Source organism: Myodes glareolus, chromosome 6 (genome assembly GCF_982192425.1).
Source record: "Myodes glareolus chromosome 6, mMyoGla1.1, whole genome shotgun sequence".
Classification (NCBI taxonomy): Eukaryota; Metazoa; Chordata; class Mammalia; order Rodentia; family Cricetidae; genus Myodes; species Myodes glareolus.
In genome coordinates, this window is record NC_142031.1 from 117,659,721 (window position 1) to 117,678,362 (window position 18,642).

General features: G+C 39.1%; 1 protein-coding gene across 6 annotated transcripts in view; it reads right to left on the minus strand.

Moving 5' to 3' along the window:
• The window catches only part of Lmbr1 (limb development membrane protein 1), a 141,123-nt gene that overhangs the window by 35,623 nt on the left and 86,858 nt on the right, over nucleotides 1-18,642 (minus strand). For all 6 annotated transcript variants that reach the window (XM_085691103.2, XM_048440175.3, XM_048440173.3 and 3 more), the window contains one exon: nucleotides 4,793-4,873. In XM_085691103.2, the coding sequence (XP_085547229.1) occupies nucleotides 4,793-4,873 (81 nt within the window). The remainder of the gene's footprint in view (nucleotides 1-4,792; nucleotides 4,874-18,642) is intronic.

Consider the following 18,642-nt stretch of genomic DNA (forward strand, 5'->3'; position numbering starts at 1 on the left):
GTCTCAGCAGCCCAGATAAATCAAGTCAGCTACCACCCAGGTACACATCTAGGGCTTTGAGTTAGCACTCCCCAACATCTACCCCAGCTATGACCTGCTAGAGAGCATGAGGGACTGGCCCTGCTCCATAGCCACAGGATCTCCATGACTTGGGCAACAGCAAGATCTGAGAGGAGATTCAGTGAGGGTCCAGCACTGATGGTGTACCAGAAGCTAGAGGCCTTGAACCAGACCAACAACTCACTACACAATGAACATTTTCAAGTAAAGCTGTTTGGACAGAAAGCATGATACACTGATGCTCCCAGTGTCACTGAGACAAATAAAGAGGCAACAGGGAGACAGGGAAAATGGAGGAGGGGAGGGCTTTTGTTTGTTCATTTAATTAATATTCTTATTTTTATTATTACTTTAAAGTTTTCCTTGGTGGGGGACACTACAAGGGTGAAGGATAGATATGGAGAGATTGGGAAAAGAGAGGAACTGAGGTTCATGATGTTAAATTCCAAAAGAATCAATACAAAATTACATTTTTAAAAATTAATAAGATAATGACCAACAGTTTTTCAAATAATAAAATCATCAAGCCACAGTCACAGAAGTAAGAAGAGAAAGAAAGGCAGGCAAGCAGGCATACATACACATACATGTACACATACAAATACACGAAATATTCAGTACTATGAACTTCTGATTTTGGGAATTACACTAGATTTGAGGGGTAGTGAACAATACAAACCTAAATGACCTCATTTAACACCATGAAAGTTTCTAGAACATGATGGCTAGGCAAAGGAATCAAGAAAAGCTCAGTTCGTTCCCATCCTGAAAACATGAAATGTGAGTCTAAGAAAACCAACTAACTGAAATCTTCAGAGACAAAATTGCAGGACAAATTAAGTACACCAAAAGTCTGCCAAGGGTCACCTCAGATATTCAACTCAGACACGAAACAGTTCATGGCTAAAGACAAACATGAGGGAATAGTGTTTGATAGTTGCATGGGCCACAAGGAGAAATGCCCCACAGTGGAGTAGGTGCCCTGGAACAGTACTGCTCTGGTCCAGCCTAGTGAGATTTCAGAGACAGGCAACTGAATCAGTTAACTGCATTTCAAGCCAAAGTTCCTTCCCCTCAGGGATGCAAAAAATACCAGCATCCCAAAATGCCTATTTTCCTTTCAAAAACTGCCAAGCATGCAAAAAAGTACAAAATAGTATAAAACAAATAATATGAAACAAAACCAATCATTTGAAACTTATCAAGAGCTAACAAAGAATGTCAGAATTCACAGGCAAAGCAATTAGAAGTGCTTTGTACTAGTGATGGTTTCTACTGTTGTATATCAACACCATGACCAAAAGAAACCTGGGGAGAGAGGAGTTTATTTCAGCTCACGGTTATAGTCCATCATCTAAAGAGAAGTCAGGACAGTAATTCAAGGCAGAAGCGTGGAGGCAGAATTGATACAGAGGCCACAGAGGAATGCTGCTTACTAGCTTGCTCCTCCAAACATGTTCAGACCACTTTCTTACACCACTCAGGACCACCTCCCAAGGGTGGTATCATCCACAATGAGCTGGGCCTTCCCACATTAATCATTAATTTTAAAAAAAATACCCACAAGCCAATTTATTAGAGCATTTTCTCAACTGAGGTTCTCTTTTTCCAAATGACTTTAGCTGTAGCTCAGCAGTTCTTAACCTGAGGGTCTTGACCCCTTTGGAGGTCACCTAAGACTCTCAGAAAAAAAACAGATATTCCACTTACATTCCAATTCATAACAGTAGCAAAATTACAGTTACGAAGTAGGGACAAAAACAACTACATGGTTGGAGTCACCGCAACATGAGGAACTATATTAAAGGGTCTCAGAATTAGGAAGGTTGAGAGCCACTGCTCTAGCTTGACAAAACAATAGACAACCAGCACAGTTCTCAGAGAGGCTACAGAAACTGCTCAGTTGGTAAAGTCCTTGCTGTACAAGCATGAAAACCTGAGTTTGAACACCAGAATTGACATGAGAAAGCCTAGTATAATGCACAGGCTTGTAATTCCAGGGCTGGGAGGCAGAGACAGGAAGAGCTCTAGGATATCTGGCCAGGTAGTAGAGCCAAAACAGTGAGCAACAGATTCAATTAAATAAAAATACATTTAAAATCTCAAAAACAAAGTAGAAAGCAATCAAGAAAGAAACCCGATACTAACCGCTGGCATGCAAATGCACCCACAGATGAGCACACACTTGAGCACACATGCACACATACATACTTAAGAGTGCTCTCATAACTATATTCCTTCTTTTTTCCAACAAAAGTTGGAGGAAACAGATTGAACAATGTCAATTATCAGCATGAAGATAACAGGACCAAGCAAAACTGAAAACCAGTGTCTGAGAATAAAATACAGCATCTGGGATAAGAGGCAGATCAGACCTGCAGAAGAAAGGTTGAGATGAGTAAAACCACAACAGAAACTATCCAAAACCAAACGAGCTACAGACAATCTGCAAATAACTGAAGTCCCTGAAAAGGGTAGCACAAAGGAGAAAAGAAAAATATTTGAGTAAATTAAGAGCCAAAATTTCTGAAGTTATATGAAAAGTATTGTAGCATGAGGGGGCCTGCTTGTTTGTGTTTTCTGTTCTGCCCTGTTCCCACAGCTGTTTAGCCCCAAAGAAAATCACACAGAGATCTCTATAAGTTATAATGCTGATTGGCCCATTAGCTCATGCTACTTATTTGCTCTTGTAGCCACAAACATGTGGCTAGCATAGATAAGAACAATGGGTAAATATAAGCTATAAGAGAAAACAAGCAGGCCCCTTCATGTTACAGAATGGCGCCCATTTGCTATGGATACACTGTTGCAGCTTGCTTGCTGGCAAGGACCTTAAAGCGACATAGAGTTGTGGCAAAAAAAACATGGCTACAACCAGTACCTCCACCGTGAAGGTGGAATTTCATAAAGCTAAGGACTGGGCTGGATCTAGTAGTAAAAGCCACGATTTAATCTTCTCCATATTCATTAGCAAATTAAAGACCCACATGGTCAGAAAAAGAGAGATATACAATAAAGAGAGATTCAAAGAGGAAGAAAACCTCTAAATGGTTTATAGTGTGTTAAAAATATATACAGGCTAAAGGTTAAAGTTCTCAAAATAAAAAAGAAATGAAGAAAGAAAGAAAGAAAGAAAGAAAGGAAGGAAGGAAGGAAGGAAGGAAGGAAGGAAGAGAGTAGCCGGTTGTGGTGGCACACGCCAGTAGGATTTGCCTGGGAGGCTGAGACAGACAGATCTCTGTGAGATCAAGGATAGCCTGGTTTACAGAGGGAGTTCCAGGACAAAGATACACAGAGAACGTGTCTCAAAAAGCCAAAAGTTAAAAGTAAAAATAAAAGAAATAGAGGTTAAAATAAAGCCGCATAAAGATGGAAAATACACAAAAAAAATTTATATTGTATGCTATTATGCTCTCTTTAAATTGTTTGAATGCTGAGGAAGGAGTAACAGCTGCTAAAAGATATTTGCTTATAAATGCTGCAGAATTAATCCAAGATAGGTATTTTGAAAAGACCTTGACTTCAAAATTGAAGTCAAAGGGTATGTTACTTTGGAGAAGAGATTTTGCTTTTGTTTCCACAGAAAATGAGAGCCTCTGGATTTATTCAGAGTTAAGAAAAATCAGCTTTGATCAAGGAAGACCACCTGAGAAATATTTGGCAGGAGTAGAAGGCCCAGATGTCTGAGTTCTTCATCCAGAACAGGTTCAAGACTGCTGCCTGAGATGATCAAGACTCATAGGATACTCCAATCAGGACTTGATTATAACTCTAAATTTTCTTTAGGTCCCCATAAGATTATCAGCACCCCCAAACAGCTGGAAGGAGCCTGGAATACTATGCCCACATTCCTAAAAAATGGACTATGGATATTTTCCTTTGTTTTGTTTTGTTTTTAAAAAAAGGGGGGGGGGAACCGGGCAGAACAGGAAAACCCCACAAGCAAGCCCCTGCATGTTACAAAGTATAAATTCCCACATCCAAGAAACTTGATGAACCAAAAACCAAGAAAGTCACATTAAGGCACATCATAGTTAAAGTGCCTTCTATTAGTCATAAAAAGACATATTAAAAAGACATTTTTAAATTCACATTGACAGAGAAGTTTTTACTTAATATTTCTCAAAAATAATGCAAGTGGGACTAACAAGATGACTTGGTGGCTGAGGATACCTGCCACCAGCCTGACAACTCAAGTTCAATTCCCAAAGTCCACATGAAGGAACAGAAGAACCTATTCCTGCAAGTTCTTCTCTGACCTCCACACCCACTCTGGCATGTGTGCAACCAGCCACATACAGGAAAAATTAACTCAAGTGAACAGATAAAGCCCCAACATCTTTGCATGTAAACATATTTGAAAAGTAACTTCAGGGGCTGAAGAGACGACAGCTCAGTGGTTTAGAGCATTTGTTCTTCTTGCAGAGGCCTCGGCTTATCACCCAGCTCCCACAAGGTGGTTCACAACCACTGGTAACTCCAGTTCTAGGGGATACACAGACAGACATGTAGGCAAAGCATTCATAACATATAAAATAAACAAGTCTTTAAAAGAAGTAATTTCAGAGAACTTATACTTACCCTCTCCTATAAGAAAGACCAATGACTCTGAACACAGAAAGTTTTTAACACAAACTAAACTTTCATAAATTTTCAAATATTTTAAGACTATTTACAGTCTTTTTATAACTAACCAAGTCTAACAAATAAGTGCAAAAGAAAAGTACAATACCTAATTTTGTCTTAAGGGTCTTTACATTCTCAAGTTCTTTCTCCAATTCCATTACGTTGTATTCCACTGATGAAGACAGCCCTATCAAAGCAAAAGGACTTGTAAGTGTAGCAGTGGATGCTTTAACACGGGAGAGCAGGTAGACCTGTAGCTAAAATACAAAACATCTGGTACTCATGAGGGCTGGGAAGGACAATTGCTGCTGTGAATCAAATAAAAGCTCACTATTTAGAGTAGTGGTTCTCAAACCTGTGAGTTGTGACCCCCCTGGAGGTCAAATGACCCCTACAGAGGGGTTGTCTAAGACCATCAGAAAACACAGATATTTACGTTAGGATTCATAACAGTAGCAAAATTACAGTTACAAAGTAGCAGGGAAAATAATTTTATGGTTGGGAGTCACCAGGACATGAAGAGCTGTAAAAGGGTTACAGCAGTAGGAAGGCTGAGAACCACTGCTCTAGAGAATCCAAACTCTTGAAGACTAACAATCACATTTCTTAGAAAAATGTCTTTCCTTGCTGGATCTCTTATACTAATCTTTCTTTTCATGTGCTTACTACAGTAAGAACAATGAGTCAAGACCTTCCCCTCTCCAGTTTGCTTCCCTAAAATGACAATTATCCCCAGTGTGGCTGGTGCTTCCAAGGCTTTCTTCACATTCAGATTTAACTTCTGTCTTACATATGGGTTTTCTGACTCATCCAAATTTTTAGACAAATGTCAAACCAGACACATTAGTTGACTGTTTGCTATTGCCTGTCAATAAATATTTCCTAACAGCTGAGTATGCATATCACAATCTGGACGAGCCGCAGCTCCACTCAGCATTATTGCATTTGTCAATATTCTGGTGAGCATTAGCACATTCGGTTCATTTGTTTCTATTACTTCTGTGAGGCAGATTTCCAGTCTTCAGTTTTAAAAGTTTTTTAAGGTTTACAGTTCCCAAATGTTTTTGTGTACTATAATAATTCAAGTTATTGTATTAATTTCAACTTCTATCAACAGGTTTTGAAAATTCCTGTTTTCAAAATGCCTATATCATCCATCACTCACACTGAATGCAGTCAACTGTTGAACTTTTGCCAAAGTGATAGGCTACTTAAATGCACATTTTCCTAAATGTATCAGATTGCACCTCATGTATCTCATATGGGTTTCCTCCACTCCTACTTTCTACTTGTCTCACCAATGGTCTGTGTACAGTATCTTCCTAGTCTTTCTGCTAAATCTCTTAAATCCTGAAACAGATGATTTTAAATCCCCAGATACAATGTGCCAGGTTAGGTTTCCTCCACTGTTAAAGGATTGTTTTCATTATGAATGTGCATTTGGTTGCTGAAGGTCTCCCTTATTATATCTCTAGGATTGTTACTTTTTTTTTCTTGGTTTTTCGAGACAGGGCTTCTCTGTATAGTTTTGCAGCCTGTCCTGGAACTCACTCTGTAGACCAGGCTGGCCTCAAACTCACAGAGATCTGCATGCCTCTGCCTTCCAAGTGCCGGGATTAAAGGCATGCGCCACCATCACCTGGCTACATTTTTCTTATAAAATATATTTTATCATTTCATAATGATCCTTTTCTTAAATGTTCTGTGACCTAAATTCTATTCTTAGAACTTTTAAGTTTTACTTCCTTTTAGGTTTTACTTGCCTTGCATTTGTGTGTGTGTGTGTGTGTGTGTGTGTGTGTGTGTGTGTGTGTTTCACTGTAATCATTATCTAGATCTTATTTGAAGTTTAATCTCTTAAATCAGTTAAGAATTCATTGGAACCCAGTAGGTGGTGGCATATGCCTTTAATACCAGCACTTGGAAAGCAGAGGCAGGAGGATCTCTGTGAGTTCAAGGCCAGCCTGGTCTACAAAGTGAGTGACAGCCAGAGAAACCCTATCTGGGGGAAAAAACATTTGTGATAAGCAAATGAACTTGACTCCCTATTTAAAACAGCAAAGCCACTCACTGAAGAGGTCAACAGATAACTTTCCAGTAAAGGTTAGCCCTGGATACATGCTTATATACAACAAAACTAAACTCAGTAGGTTATATATGTAATTTGTGTATATGTGTGTTTACATTTAATAATAATAATTAGAGAGGCTATCAAAAATTTGGAAGGTTAGAGGAGTTGGAGGGGAAATAGAAAGGACCAGTGATGTAGATGCAATGTTCATGTATAAAATTCTCAAAAGTAAATAAAACTCTTTATAAAAGAAAATACATATACAAGCAAGCAGAGAAACCAGGCAACTGGAAGCCCTAGTGTCAAGAATCCTGTTACAGCAGTATGGGGAACAGAAAAAACCCTGAATGAATGAAGTCCTGAATGATTGTGTGTTGTTGATATGGGTACAGTCATGTTAAGGACTACAAAGCCTCAGACCCACAGGAAAATGAATGACAAAGCCTTCCTTCCTGATCCAAGAGCAAATGTATATTGTGAGTGCAGAAAAATGTCTACCATAGCTTTCTTCCCCAGAATTATTTATGGCCTGAAGACTGCAGCCCTACAGAGATTTCCTATTCAGATAAACTAAACCTTGTACAGCTATATGTAATAACCCTGTCTCCCTACTCAATTCAATATAATGAACATGCTGAGTTTTTGGCTAGCTTTGGTTTCCCCATCAGAGAGCCCAGTCCAAGTGAATCCAATTTCTGTATCTGTCTTTTCTTCATTGACCCTTAGAAATAAGGAAACAGGATGACAAGAATGACAAGAAGAGTAATTAAAGCATAGGAGGTAAGAATGCCAAAGACCCCTTCAGTCAGGTCTGTCCCTGGAGCCTTGATGAGCACAGCACAGCAGGGAGAAGTCAGCAAGGAAAGTTGAGAGGGGAAGGAAAACGGCAAAGCTTTGGCTTTATCAGAGAAAACGCAAGCAGGACCTGAACAAAATGATGTGCTAAGTAGCCCTTACTCATTCCGTTCATTAAAATACAGTACCTACACTCAGAATAACTCAGAACATTAGCTTTCCACACTATTTGTCCTAGTTTTCAGTGAATTTTAAAAATTTTATCTTTATCAGAATAAAGTGTGCACAAAGCTTTGTGTCAAGCATTTGCTTGGACTTGTTTCAGTGCTTGCTTCTTCCTCATGCCACATCACCAAGGGGTGTTTTGCTGATTCTTCACCAAAGCAGAAGAGAGAAGCAGAGAGAGGAAGGAATCACAGAATATCACTCAAGGACATGCCTCCAGTTCCTTGAAGCTAAGATCTACCTTCTAATGCATGTTTCTCAACCTGAGGGTCACAACCCTTTCACATGGGTCACCTAAGACCATCAGAATACATAGATATTTACAATTCACAACAGTGACAAAATTACAGTTAGGAAGAAGCAACAAAAATACTGTTATAGTCGGAGGTCACAACAGAAGGAACTGTATTAAAAGGTCTCAGCATTAGGAAGGTTAAGAACCGCTGTTCTAATGTTTATAGCATCTTGCAAACTATCACAACCAGCTAGAGCCTACAGTTTCAGCACTGTTTTTGAGCAGTCTGCAGCAATTCTCAGTCTTACCCAGAAAAGTCTGCTTGTCAATGACACTGTAAACTGTGCAGGATCTTTGTTCCCAATATTCTTGCTGTGAATGCATTTCTGTGCAGTGTTGGGAACACAGTGAGCATTTTCAATCTCAAAATTCACAGATCAGATCAGAGCAATTTCTTGATCCTGTCACTTTTTCATCATATTTTTTCTTTAGCCCTGTCTGGAAGGAATGTCTTGATAGCTAGTGGCTAGCTCTACTGAAGGGGGTCTCTAAAATTCTTACCTCTTACACTTATTTTTGTCATTCTGGCTTATTTTCTTGTCTGACTCAGGGTATTGAGAAGTGGTTCATCTCGAGCCATCCCTCCTCCATGCACCCATATCTACATGCCCATGCCTGCTGTGTTCACATGGGAGGCTTTCCTCACTCAACAGTCTTGGTTGTTTGCGTTTTAAGAATGAAGTTATGAGAGATAAATGCTGGTTTGAACTTCAGACAAGATGAGTTTCACTCTTAAGAATCCAGTGATTCCCTTTGCTAGAGCTGCAGAGCTTCCCTCCGGGGCAGGTTCCTGAGAGGAACCCTCCTGATCTCCTTGTCAAATAACGTTCAGCAGTGCAAGTGGAGGAAGGAGCCTATGTATTTTGTCTGGACGCACACCCACCCTTCTAAAATGGACAAGAGGCATGTGTCTGGCACCTTGGATGGAAGCAAAGGAGGTGGAGCTTAAGCCACTTCATGACAGTTTTTCCATGAGTCCTACCTTTCTTCCTTCATACTGCCTCGCCTGGTGGTGCCACTTTGGGACTTTGAGGGATTCTAAGGTATAAATCAAGCATAGATGACTTAGGAACAGGCTTCTTTTATTCTTTTAAACTGGTTAATTCCAACATTTTCCTGTCTACTAAATTCCAAATTTTTATTGTGGTTTTTCTTCTGGGAATTTTCTGTCCTCTTAGATTTATAATTCTCTGAAACTCACTGTTCTCACCTGTGGGATTGCAAGTACCTATCAGGATGTTTTCCACTAAGCCACAAAACTCAAAGTAACTTAAAAATAAGTAGTTTCACATAATTAGGATTTAAGGGGACAGCGCAAGCCTCCGTGTGGTTTTTCCAACAGCTCAACAGTGACATCAAGGGACTAAACTGTGCCTCCCGCAGCTAGACTGATGTGTGAGGAGTGGGGCTTTTCCCTCTAGGCAGGGCAAATGTATAGACTGTTTATTCTGCCTTGTCTTTATTTAATCTTTCCCCAGCTACAAGAACTTCTGTTGATTTTTTTTCCTCGGGTTTATGGGTATGTCAGTGCTTACCTTCTCATTTGTAGTTCTCATACTTGGATAGATTTTTTTCATTATAACAGAATAAACAGCCTTAGCCTACAGTATAAACATATTTCAGTATAAACAGCCTTAGCCTATAACCTGTTGTTAAGTATAGAGAACTGTGTCAAGGTAAGAGCTCTCTCCACCATGTTTGTTAATCATCTTTCCTCCAAGTCCTCATCTTGCTGAAATATTATTTCAAGTACTAATGGTAGTAATGGTACATTTTTCCTTTAGTGCAGAAGTTAGAATAGTGCCTGGCATAAATTCAGTTCTCAGTGCAGAGACATGAAATGAGTACATGAATACTTTTTTGCCCTAATCAATAAGTAGCATCTTGCCGGGCAGTCGCGGCCTTTAATCCCAGCACTTGAAAGGCAGAGGCAGCGGAGCTCAGTAAGTTCAATGCCAGTATGGTCTACACAGTGAGTTCCTAGACAGCCAGGATTGTTACACAGAGAAACCCTGTCTTGAAAAACCAAAAAAAAAAAAAAAAAAAGTAACATCTTTGGGAATGTGTAACCCTTTAAAACTGCATACGTTATTTAGTGACCTGTAGCAAGTCGCAGAAGTAAGTTGGATGCTGAGCTATCTATTTTAAAAATATTTTTACTAAAAATAATTTTTTATATAATATATTCTGATAATTCCACTCCACTGTCCCAACTCTTTCCAGATTCTCCCCACCTCCTTTACCCTCATAACTATACTTTCTTTCCTTTCTTTTCCTTTCTCTTTAGAAAACAAACAGTCCAACAAAAAACAAATCAGAATTTTGTTCTGTTTTCAAGATTGGGTTTCTCTGTGTAGACTTGACTGTCCTGGAACTCACTCTGTAGACCAGGCTGACCTAGAACTGAGAGATCCACCTGCCCCTGCCTCCTAAGTGCTGGACTAAGGTGTAAGCCACCACTGCCTGGCCATAATTTTTTTAAAAGAAAGAAAAATAACAAGAAATATATATACACACAAACAAAACCCATAAAAAATCAGAAACCGTAATATATAAGCAAATAAGCAATAATACAAAGAGAATGCCCAAACAAAACAATATGAGACAAAAGTCTACAAAAATTCCACTGAGTTCATTTTCTTTGTTTTGTTTTGTTTTGTTTGATGGCCATCTACTGCTGGTCCTGGGGCCTAGCCTTAAGTGTTGTTAATATACCCAATGAGACGCTATTGGAGGAAACCAATTTTTCTTTGCAAATGGTTTGTCAATTGGATATAGTTTCTTGGTTAGGGATGGGAGTTTGTGTCTACTTTCTCCTCTCAGTGATGGGACCCTGTCTGGCTTGAACCTGTGCAGGTCCTGTACACACTGCTACAGTCTCCGTAGGTTCATACATGCATCAGTCCTGTTGGGTCAGGAAGACAGTTTCCTTGGAGTCATCCATCCCCTCTGGCTCTTGCAATCTTCCCACCACCTCTTCTCCATAGTTTCCTGAGCCCTGAGAGGAGGAGGGGTTTGATGAAGATAGCCCATTTAGAATTGAGTGTTTCAAAATCCCTCACTCTGCACATTATTTGGTTGTGGGTGTCTGTGGTGGTAGGCCATGGTACCCACCTAACTTTTGATGGTGGCTGAGCAAGACACTGATGTATGGGTAGAGCAGAACGTTATGTATAGAAGTCATTTGATTGCTATGTTCCTTTAGCAGGACATAGTATTTGGTTTTCCCCTAGGCCCATGGCCTACCTAGTCTCAGGTTCTTGGCTACCTCAGCAGTGGTCATGCATGGGATGCACCTCCTACAATGGGCCTTAAATCCAATCAGAGAGTGGTTGGTTCCTCCCACAATGTTTGTATCACTATTGCACCAACAAATTACACAGGTAGGTCAGTGTCATAGATTGCAGAATTTATAGTTGGGTTAGTGGTCACCCTTCTCCTCTAGTAACACAGAGAGTACCTTTCAGAACCATATACACTAGAGCGAAGATTCTAGTTAGGCACCAGTTCAACTTCTCTGTTGAACTCTCTTTTGTAAGCAATTTTTCACATCGTTTCTGGAAGTCAAATTCTTATAGGATAAATATCTTTTAAATCCCTGTTCAGGGCCAGAAGCATAGAGCACTGACATAACAGAGGTATACATGACCATGTACCCATCTCTCCTACAACCCTCTCTGGCTTTGAATCTGCATTCAAGTCTCAGCTTGATGAATTTTCCTGCTATTTACATTACCATCTTTTCTCACTTGTTATTTTCTCTCCATCTAGATATTTGCTTGCTTAGTACCTTACCTGTAGTCCATATTTATTATTTCATTAATGATTTACTTCTCCTATATTCTGATCTATGATTCACAAGAGCTTTTCTACTACACTTGTGCTTCCATTGTCTTTACTCTTTGGCCATCCTCCTTTAATTTTTGCACTGAGTCCACCTGGTACGCTGTATGCCTGTATAATATCAAGACCTTTACTCTGATCAAACCTGCAAAGTAACATATTCACAAGTTCTAGGGCTTAGGATTGGACATCTTTTGGATAAGCATTATTCTGTTTACCTCAATAAATATTTTTTAGTTGCTTTTATTTTTTAAGCTCTTGGTAGTTTTGTTTTCTAATACACTTCCCTGGCCCATCTTGAAACTTTTGGAGGTTAGGTACAAATTCTGTCTTGACTCTCAAATTAAACAACAGTAGGTTTCACCTGTCAGGTGATCCTCTTCTTCACTGGCCCTGAACAAGTGCCTTGCTTCTGTTTTCTGTCTTCACTGCTGTTTCCTTTAAAGGTCAGGTGGTCCTTCAAAAAGCTGGAGGTCACTAGCTCTTGGTCTTGGGGACTAAAGGGCAAGCAGCCAAAAGAACTGACTCAGAAAGAGGAGGCTAACCTGAGTAGTAGGGCAAACAGTGACCATTCTCAAGCAAAGGAGAGCTGGGCCACATACGTCTCACTATGGAGATTCAAAGGCCTTCTTTTCTAAGACCCTCAGTCCTCCTGCTGTCCCTCTCTCATTTCTTCCCATCTCTGGAGACAGAGAGCCAATGCCACATGTCGTCTCAAGTTCCATGCTGTCTCCAGAGTGCCTTGGCTTCATTATTTTATTCATTAATATCCAACTTACACTTTTACAAAAGTAGGGTTAAATATAGCACAGAGATACTCAGGCATTATGACCCAAACCTAATACAACTTGACTACAAATTTAGTTTTTGGGTTCTGGCAACCAAAGCAAAAAGGAAGCAATTAGGTTACAAAGTTAGTGGGCATCTCCAAAGGAAAGGGGACTTGCAGAGGACAGCACAGCACTGTAAGACTGTCAAGTATCTTTAAATAAAAGTGCAAATATATATAACAGTGATATTTTACTTCCAGTAATTAGTTTGAGGCTTGGGGAATAATTGATGAATATCCTGAACTTGGAAAGAGAATGGTTACCAGGACAGTATTTCTGGTGTGGTGTCAATTTGAAATTAAGTGAAGAGACTGGTAGGCTACCTTGTGATATGTCTACATAGCTCAATACAAATGTCTATAATACTGAATGCATGCTTCCTCAAAGAAAAATAGATGAAATGACATTTTTTAAAATTTCATTCTGTGTGCATGTGTGTTCTCTGCCCCCAAATGTATGTGTATGCACCACATGCATGCAACGCCATCAGAGGCCAAAACAGGGTGTCAGACTCCCTGTAACTGGAGTTGTGGATGGTTTTAAGCTATTGTGTGGATGCTGAGAATTAAATCCTGATCCTCTGGTAGAGAAACCAGTGAGTCATCTCTCCAACCCCCTGAAGTCACATTTCCAAAATGTGCTATTATTTTAGGTGGTCCAACTCCAGACACACAAGAGTTAATTGGTAAGTACTATCTTTCATATAAAAATAAAGAACACATTCCTACTCTTCTCAGATAAGTCACCTGAAATAACAGTTTTCCAGGACATTCTCTTCCTTCATTACATGGTAATATATTAATAATCAAGCAAAAATGTGGGAGAGAATCCTACATTATAAATGATCAAAAGCCAACAATGGCTAGTATATGGACTTATGACATACTATAAACACTCGACTACTATGTAAATTTAAGCTGCATCAAACATGAAAATATCCTAAAATCCATATTATCATTATTCTATTTCAAAACAAACCTAAAATGTTCAGTGTCAGCATTGTCTAGTCAATAAGTCAAATTGTAGACAAAAACCTGTTTGGACAAGTCCTGAAAAATAAAAAGGGATTCTCCAAGAAAACCACAAAGGAGCTCATTTAAGGTCAATTTCACGGTATTATTCTGTTTTTCTTCCAGCCCCGACATAAGATTTCACTACCTCAAAGGAAATTGTAAGAGTATCTATTTGCATTCCCCCCAGGTGATTGGCAGTTCAACACCAATTAGTTCAAAATTACACTGTTACTAGCATGCAATAAAAACAACACCTTTCATCTTCCTTACACAGGTAAGAATACCTTCAGAGCCAATAACTTTGATCAAATGAGTATTTTTGATCCTGCCCCACCCATGTCTTTGGATTCAGGAAAACTAATAGCTGAAGGCATTCTTCCCAGCTTTATTCTTAAGCTGAAGAATTGGTGTGGTACTGAAAATATTTTGCTCCCAAGATAACAAAATTTCTCAAACTTCAGCATTTCTCCAGTAACTGAGCTGCCCTTTTACTTTTTCCAATGCACAAAACAGTCTCAATATATAAGATAGCTTCAGATGTTCAAGATATTATTTATTTTAAAACACAGTGTATTTTAAAGGAAGTAAGCATTTTAACTTAGGCATGTACATAATTCAAATAGCTTGATGAAATAAAACTATTTCCACAAACAATTCTGTACTTTAAATAATTCAGGGTACTAAACTTAGTCTCCTTGAATATTGTGTGGAAGTAGCAATCTCCACCATAAATAGATTATATTTATTTTTTAATTTAGCATACAAACAAAAAGGGGTAGATCAGAAAATCTGATCCAAGTAACTATAAAATTTTAATTGTGTACTACTTTAAATTTGACCAACAATTCCATCTCCAAGAATGGGAGATTTCTCAAGTTCTGATATTATTTCAAGTAACTTGGTCAGAAAAGTGACTATTCAAACCCAAGGTTCCTAATACTTCACAGAGAAAAAAGACTGTCCCCAGAGACACCACACCATGCTCCACAAACCCAATTAGTGAGGCACCTGGAAGCTGAAGCCTCATGTCCGAGTGTCCAGTGAATCTGTTTTTGTGTACTAACACTGAGGCTATCTGTAGAGAAAACAGGCACACACAGACAAGATCCATTTCTGTGCCCACTCTATTTGCAACACTCATATTTATTAACATTGCAATTTCTATTGGCTTCTAACATCACCTGACTATGACTATGAACCTGGTGTTAAAAGACTTCTGATACCCAATACAACTGTGGACATGCAAACATACTTTCACTATAAGTAACTATAATCAAGGGCAAAAATATTAAAAACAAACAGCTTTTAGGAGTATTATAGAATATTAGGTGCAATCAAAATAATGGTTTGGTCCTTTTCTATTTCAGTTACAAGCACAGTAGATATTGATCTAGACAAGATGTCAAGAGTAACCCTTTACCTTTCATATTTGATGCTACCATTAGTAACACTGTCATTCACATAGACTGCGGTTGGGAGGAAGCTGACACATACTGAATCCTCATCCCATTTTTTAAAATGTGAATTTTATAATACAACTTCTCTTATAAATTCCATAGGCTATGACACAGGCTCCACAAGCTTCCCATTTGTTTCCCAAAGCTGCCCTCCTTACTGGCATTTTAGTTTATATTTCCCACAGTCACTCATTTCATCTTGCATCAAATAATTTGTTTGGACTACATTTTAATGTCATGAAAGTGACTAAAGGGCCCAAGAAGCCAAATAAATTATGGCATCTATCACTGTTTCATCTATGTATACATATGCTTTTCAGAGATACATATCAGGTCTAGGCTGTCTGACTGTGCCCAAATACTTTACATAAAAGCCCAGAGCTGAAGCCAAGATATTTTCTTCCCTACAATGACATATGTGTGTATGTGTTTATGTGTATGCAGAGGCAAACAGATACAGTAATATATATATATAGTCTACTATAGTACTCTGCATATGGTGTGTGTGTGTGTGTGTATATATATATATATAATCCCTATTCAAAGAAGGTATTCTTTATTCAGTGATTGTATATATATATATATATATACACATACATACATACATACATACATGATATTCCATATGAATCAAGTATTCTTAGTGTGTGGAATGGTTCTGACAGTTCAGATTCTGTGGCCACAACAGCAGGGAAAACACCTCACTCCCACCACACACAATTTTTCAAATGATCACTGCTAGAACCTAGAAGATTTCCCTAGGACAAAGCCAAGAAAACTTTCGTATTTGCCATATGAATGATGTCAGAAAACCAGCAGCCCAACTGCCTGGTGGTCCTGCCAGTGACACAGGGAAAGGCCTTACAGAAGGCTACATGGAAAAGCAGCCAGAGATGTATCCCAAGTCAGTGTCCTCACAAAATTCTGAAACTCAGCTTCTAAATAGCAGTCAAACACTGACAATGACTCTGAGACTGGCTGAGAGGGTACCAAGGCTCAGCGAGAGGTTGCACAGGTATGTCTTGTAATTTTCATTCCCTTCATTTTCTCTGTGTCCAGAGGTATCAAAACCTGGAAAAAGTTGCTACCTCTTCTGAGATCTAAGAATAAAGAGTTAATGTAAGTTTTGATGAAAAAGGCTTTTATAAAAAGATTAGAATCAAGAGGCTGGAGACAGCCCCATGGTAGAGTGATTGCCTAGCATGTAGAAGGAAGGCCCAGTATTCGATCTCCAGTACTGAAAAAAAAATTAGAATCAAGCAAGAAACTGTTACCAAAAATTATAGACAAATTTTTTATCATGGAGATGAAAATGGTACCTAACAGAATTAAATTATAGTTCAAAGTATAATATTTTAAAATAAATTACCTTAAAAGAACTGTGAAGGTTTTGAACTCAAACAACAAATATAATTTCTATTCATTATGAAACTTCTAAAGTTACCCAGTACACCCATGGGCTATATACACACAAAAGCTAATTATTTCAATTAATGCTGCTGCATTACTTAAACATTTAAGTATGTTAATGATATATGTATCCTCTTAACACTGGGAAAAAAATTATAAAAGATTTCTATCCGATTACTGTAATGGACTTTCTGTCAGACTCCTCTACGGGAGTCCTGGAAGCAAACAGTTTTGATTGTTCAGATTTTTTAGGCACAAAAGCAGGAAAATCATTTCATTTCCACCCAAGCTCAGCCATTTACTGGGGCCCAGTATCACCCTCCTAAATCTGTTCACTGGAATTTTATTTTCTGTCCTCTCACTGAATTTCACTTCCCCTACCTGCCCACTTAAAGCTCTGCCTTGTTTTTTTGGTTTTGTTTTGTTTTGCTTTTTATCTACTCAATGATGCAAGGAACATCCATGGGATATAGAGATAGAGACATTTATAGATATCTCCTACACACACACACACACACACACACACACACACACACACACATCTCACACCAGGCCTGTCCCTTGCACAGAAGAGACAAACACTTACAAAGCTTCCTGCCCTAAGATACTCTGTCAGGCATACCAGAGACTGAAAGGGCTGTAGAGAAATAAAGGTGGGGGAAGCAGTATGCAGTATAGGTGGACCTGAGGGTGTATGGCTGATACTTGCTGTGCTTATGAAAAATATGGCAAGTCCTGCTAGAGGAGCTTTGAGATCAAGACCTAGGACACAGAAGGAAAGTCACTTTCGTGTCACAATCACATGTCTTGTCAGAGTAACTGTAACTGTAGCTCCCAGGGCTCACAGCTGGGCAAGATCGATGATTCCCTTTTTTTTCCCCCTACTACTCCATGCGGATCTACAGTGGACGGTGGAAGATTGTGGGTCGTTCTCGGGTCCTCGGGCAGAGCCGACAGGCGCTCTACCCCCTGAGCCATCTCTCCGGCTGATTACTTTTCTTATCAGCAGCTTGCTTAGCACCTTCCTGGACAATGAGAGCAAGACAGTAGGGATGAAACTTCCAGGTCTGAACCAGCTCGATTTCTGGATGTTTGCAATTTCTTCAGCAATTGGGCCTACTGTCAAGTTCAAGAGGGTAACTAACAGCATTGGCAACACACTGTAGTGTTTAGGGGGGGTTTTGGGACTTCTTCACCAGCCCACACTCACAAAGAAATAATCCAACCTGGCACTGGGTTTTTTGTTAGCCTGTGGTATTTAGTAAGAGAACTGTTGCCCATTACAGGATAGCTCCATTTAAACTTTTTATATATAAGTATGTATGTATCACATGTTTTCTCTTATTTGTGAATGATAGCTTGGAATCTTCAACAACCATAAGTGAGAGAAAATATGGCATTTGTCTTTATGAGTCTGGGTTACCTCACTCAGAATGACTGTTTCCAGATCCAACTGTTTGTCTGTGAATGTCACAATTTCATTTTTCTTAACAACTACATAGCATTCCATTGTGTAAATGTATTACATTTTTATTAGCCATTTATCAGTTGATGGACATCCAGGCAGTTTCTTGTTCCTGACTATTATTAATAGAGCAATTGTGAACATTGATGAGTAAGTATCTCCATAGTAGGATATATAGCCCTTTGGATATGTGTTCAAGGATGGTACAGCTGGATCATGTGACAGATATACTCCCATCTTTTTGAGAAACATTCACACTTATTTATAGTGGTTGCAGCAGTTTGTATTCCCCCAGTAATGAAGAAGTGTTCCTCTGTCCCTATATCTTTGTCAGCACTTGTCCTCATTATCAACTGTGGTCTTTATATAGTAAACGAACTCTTAATACTTGCTCCTCTAAGACTCTGTACCTCTGAGCATCACCTCTTCTTTTTCCCACTCCTCCTTTTCCAGTTTCTGGTAGCCCCATTGACACATCAGCATCCAGCCTGCAAGCTAAGTCATATGCTATGTCAGTCATAGCAGACTATGTTTCTAGTTTCTATCGTTTCT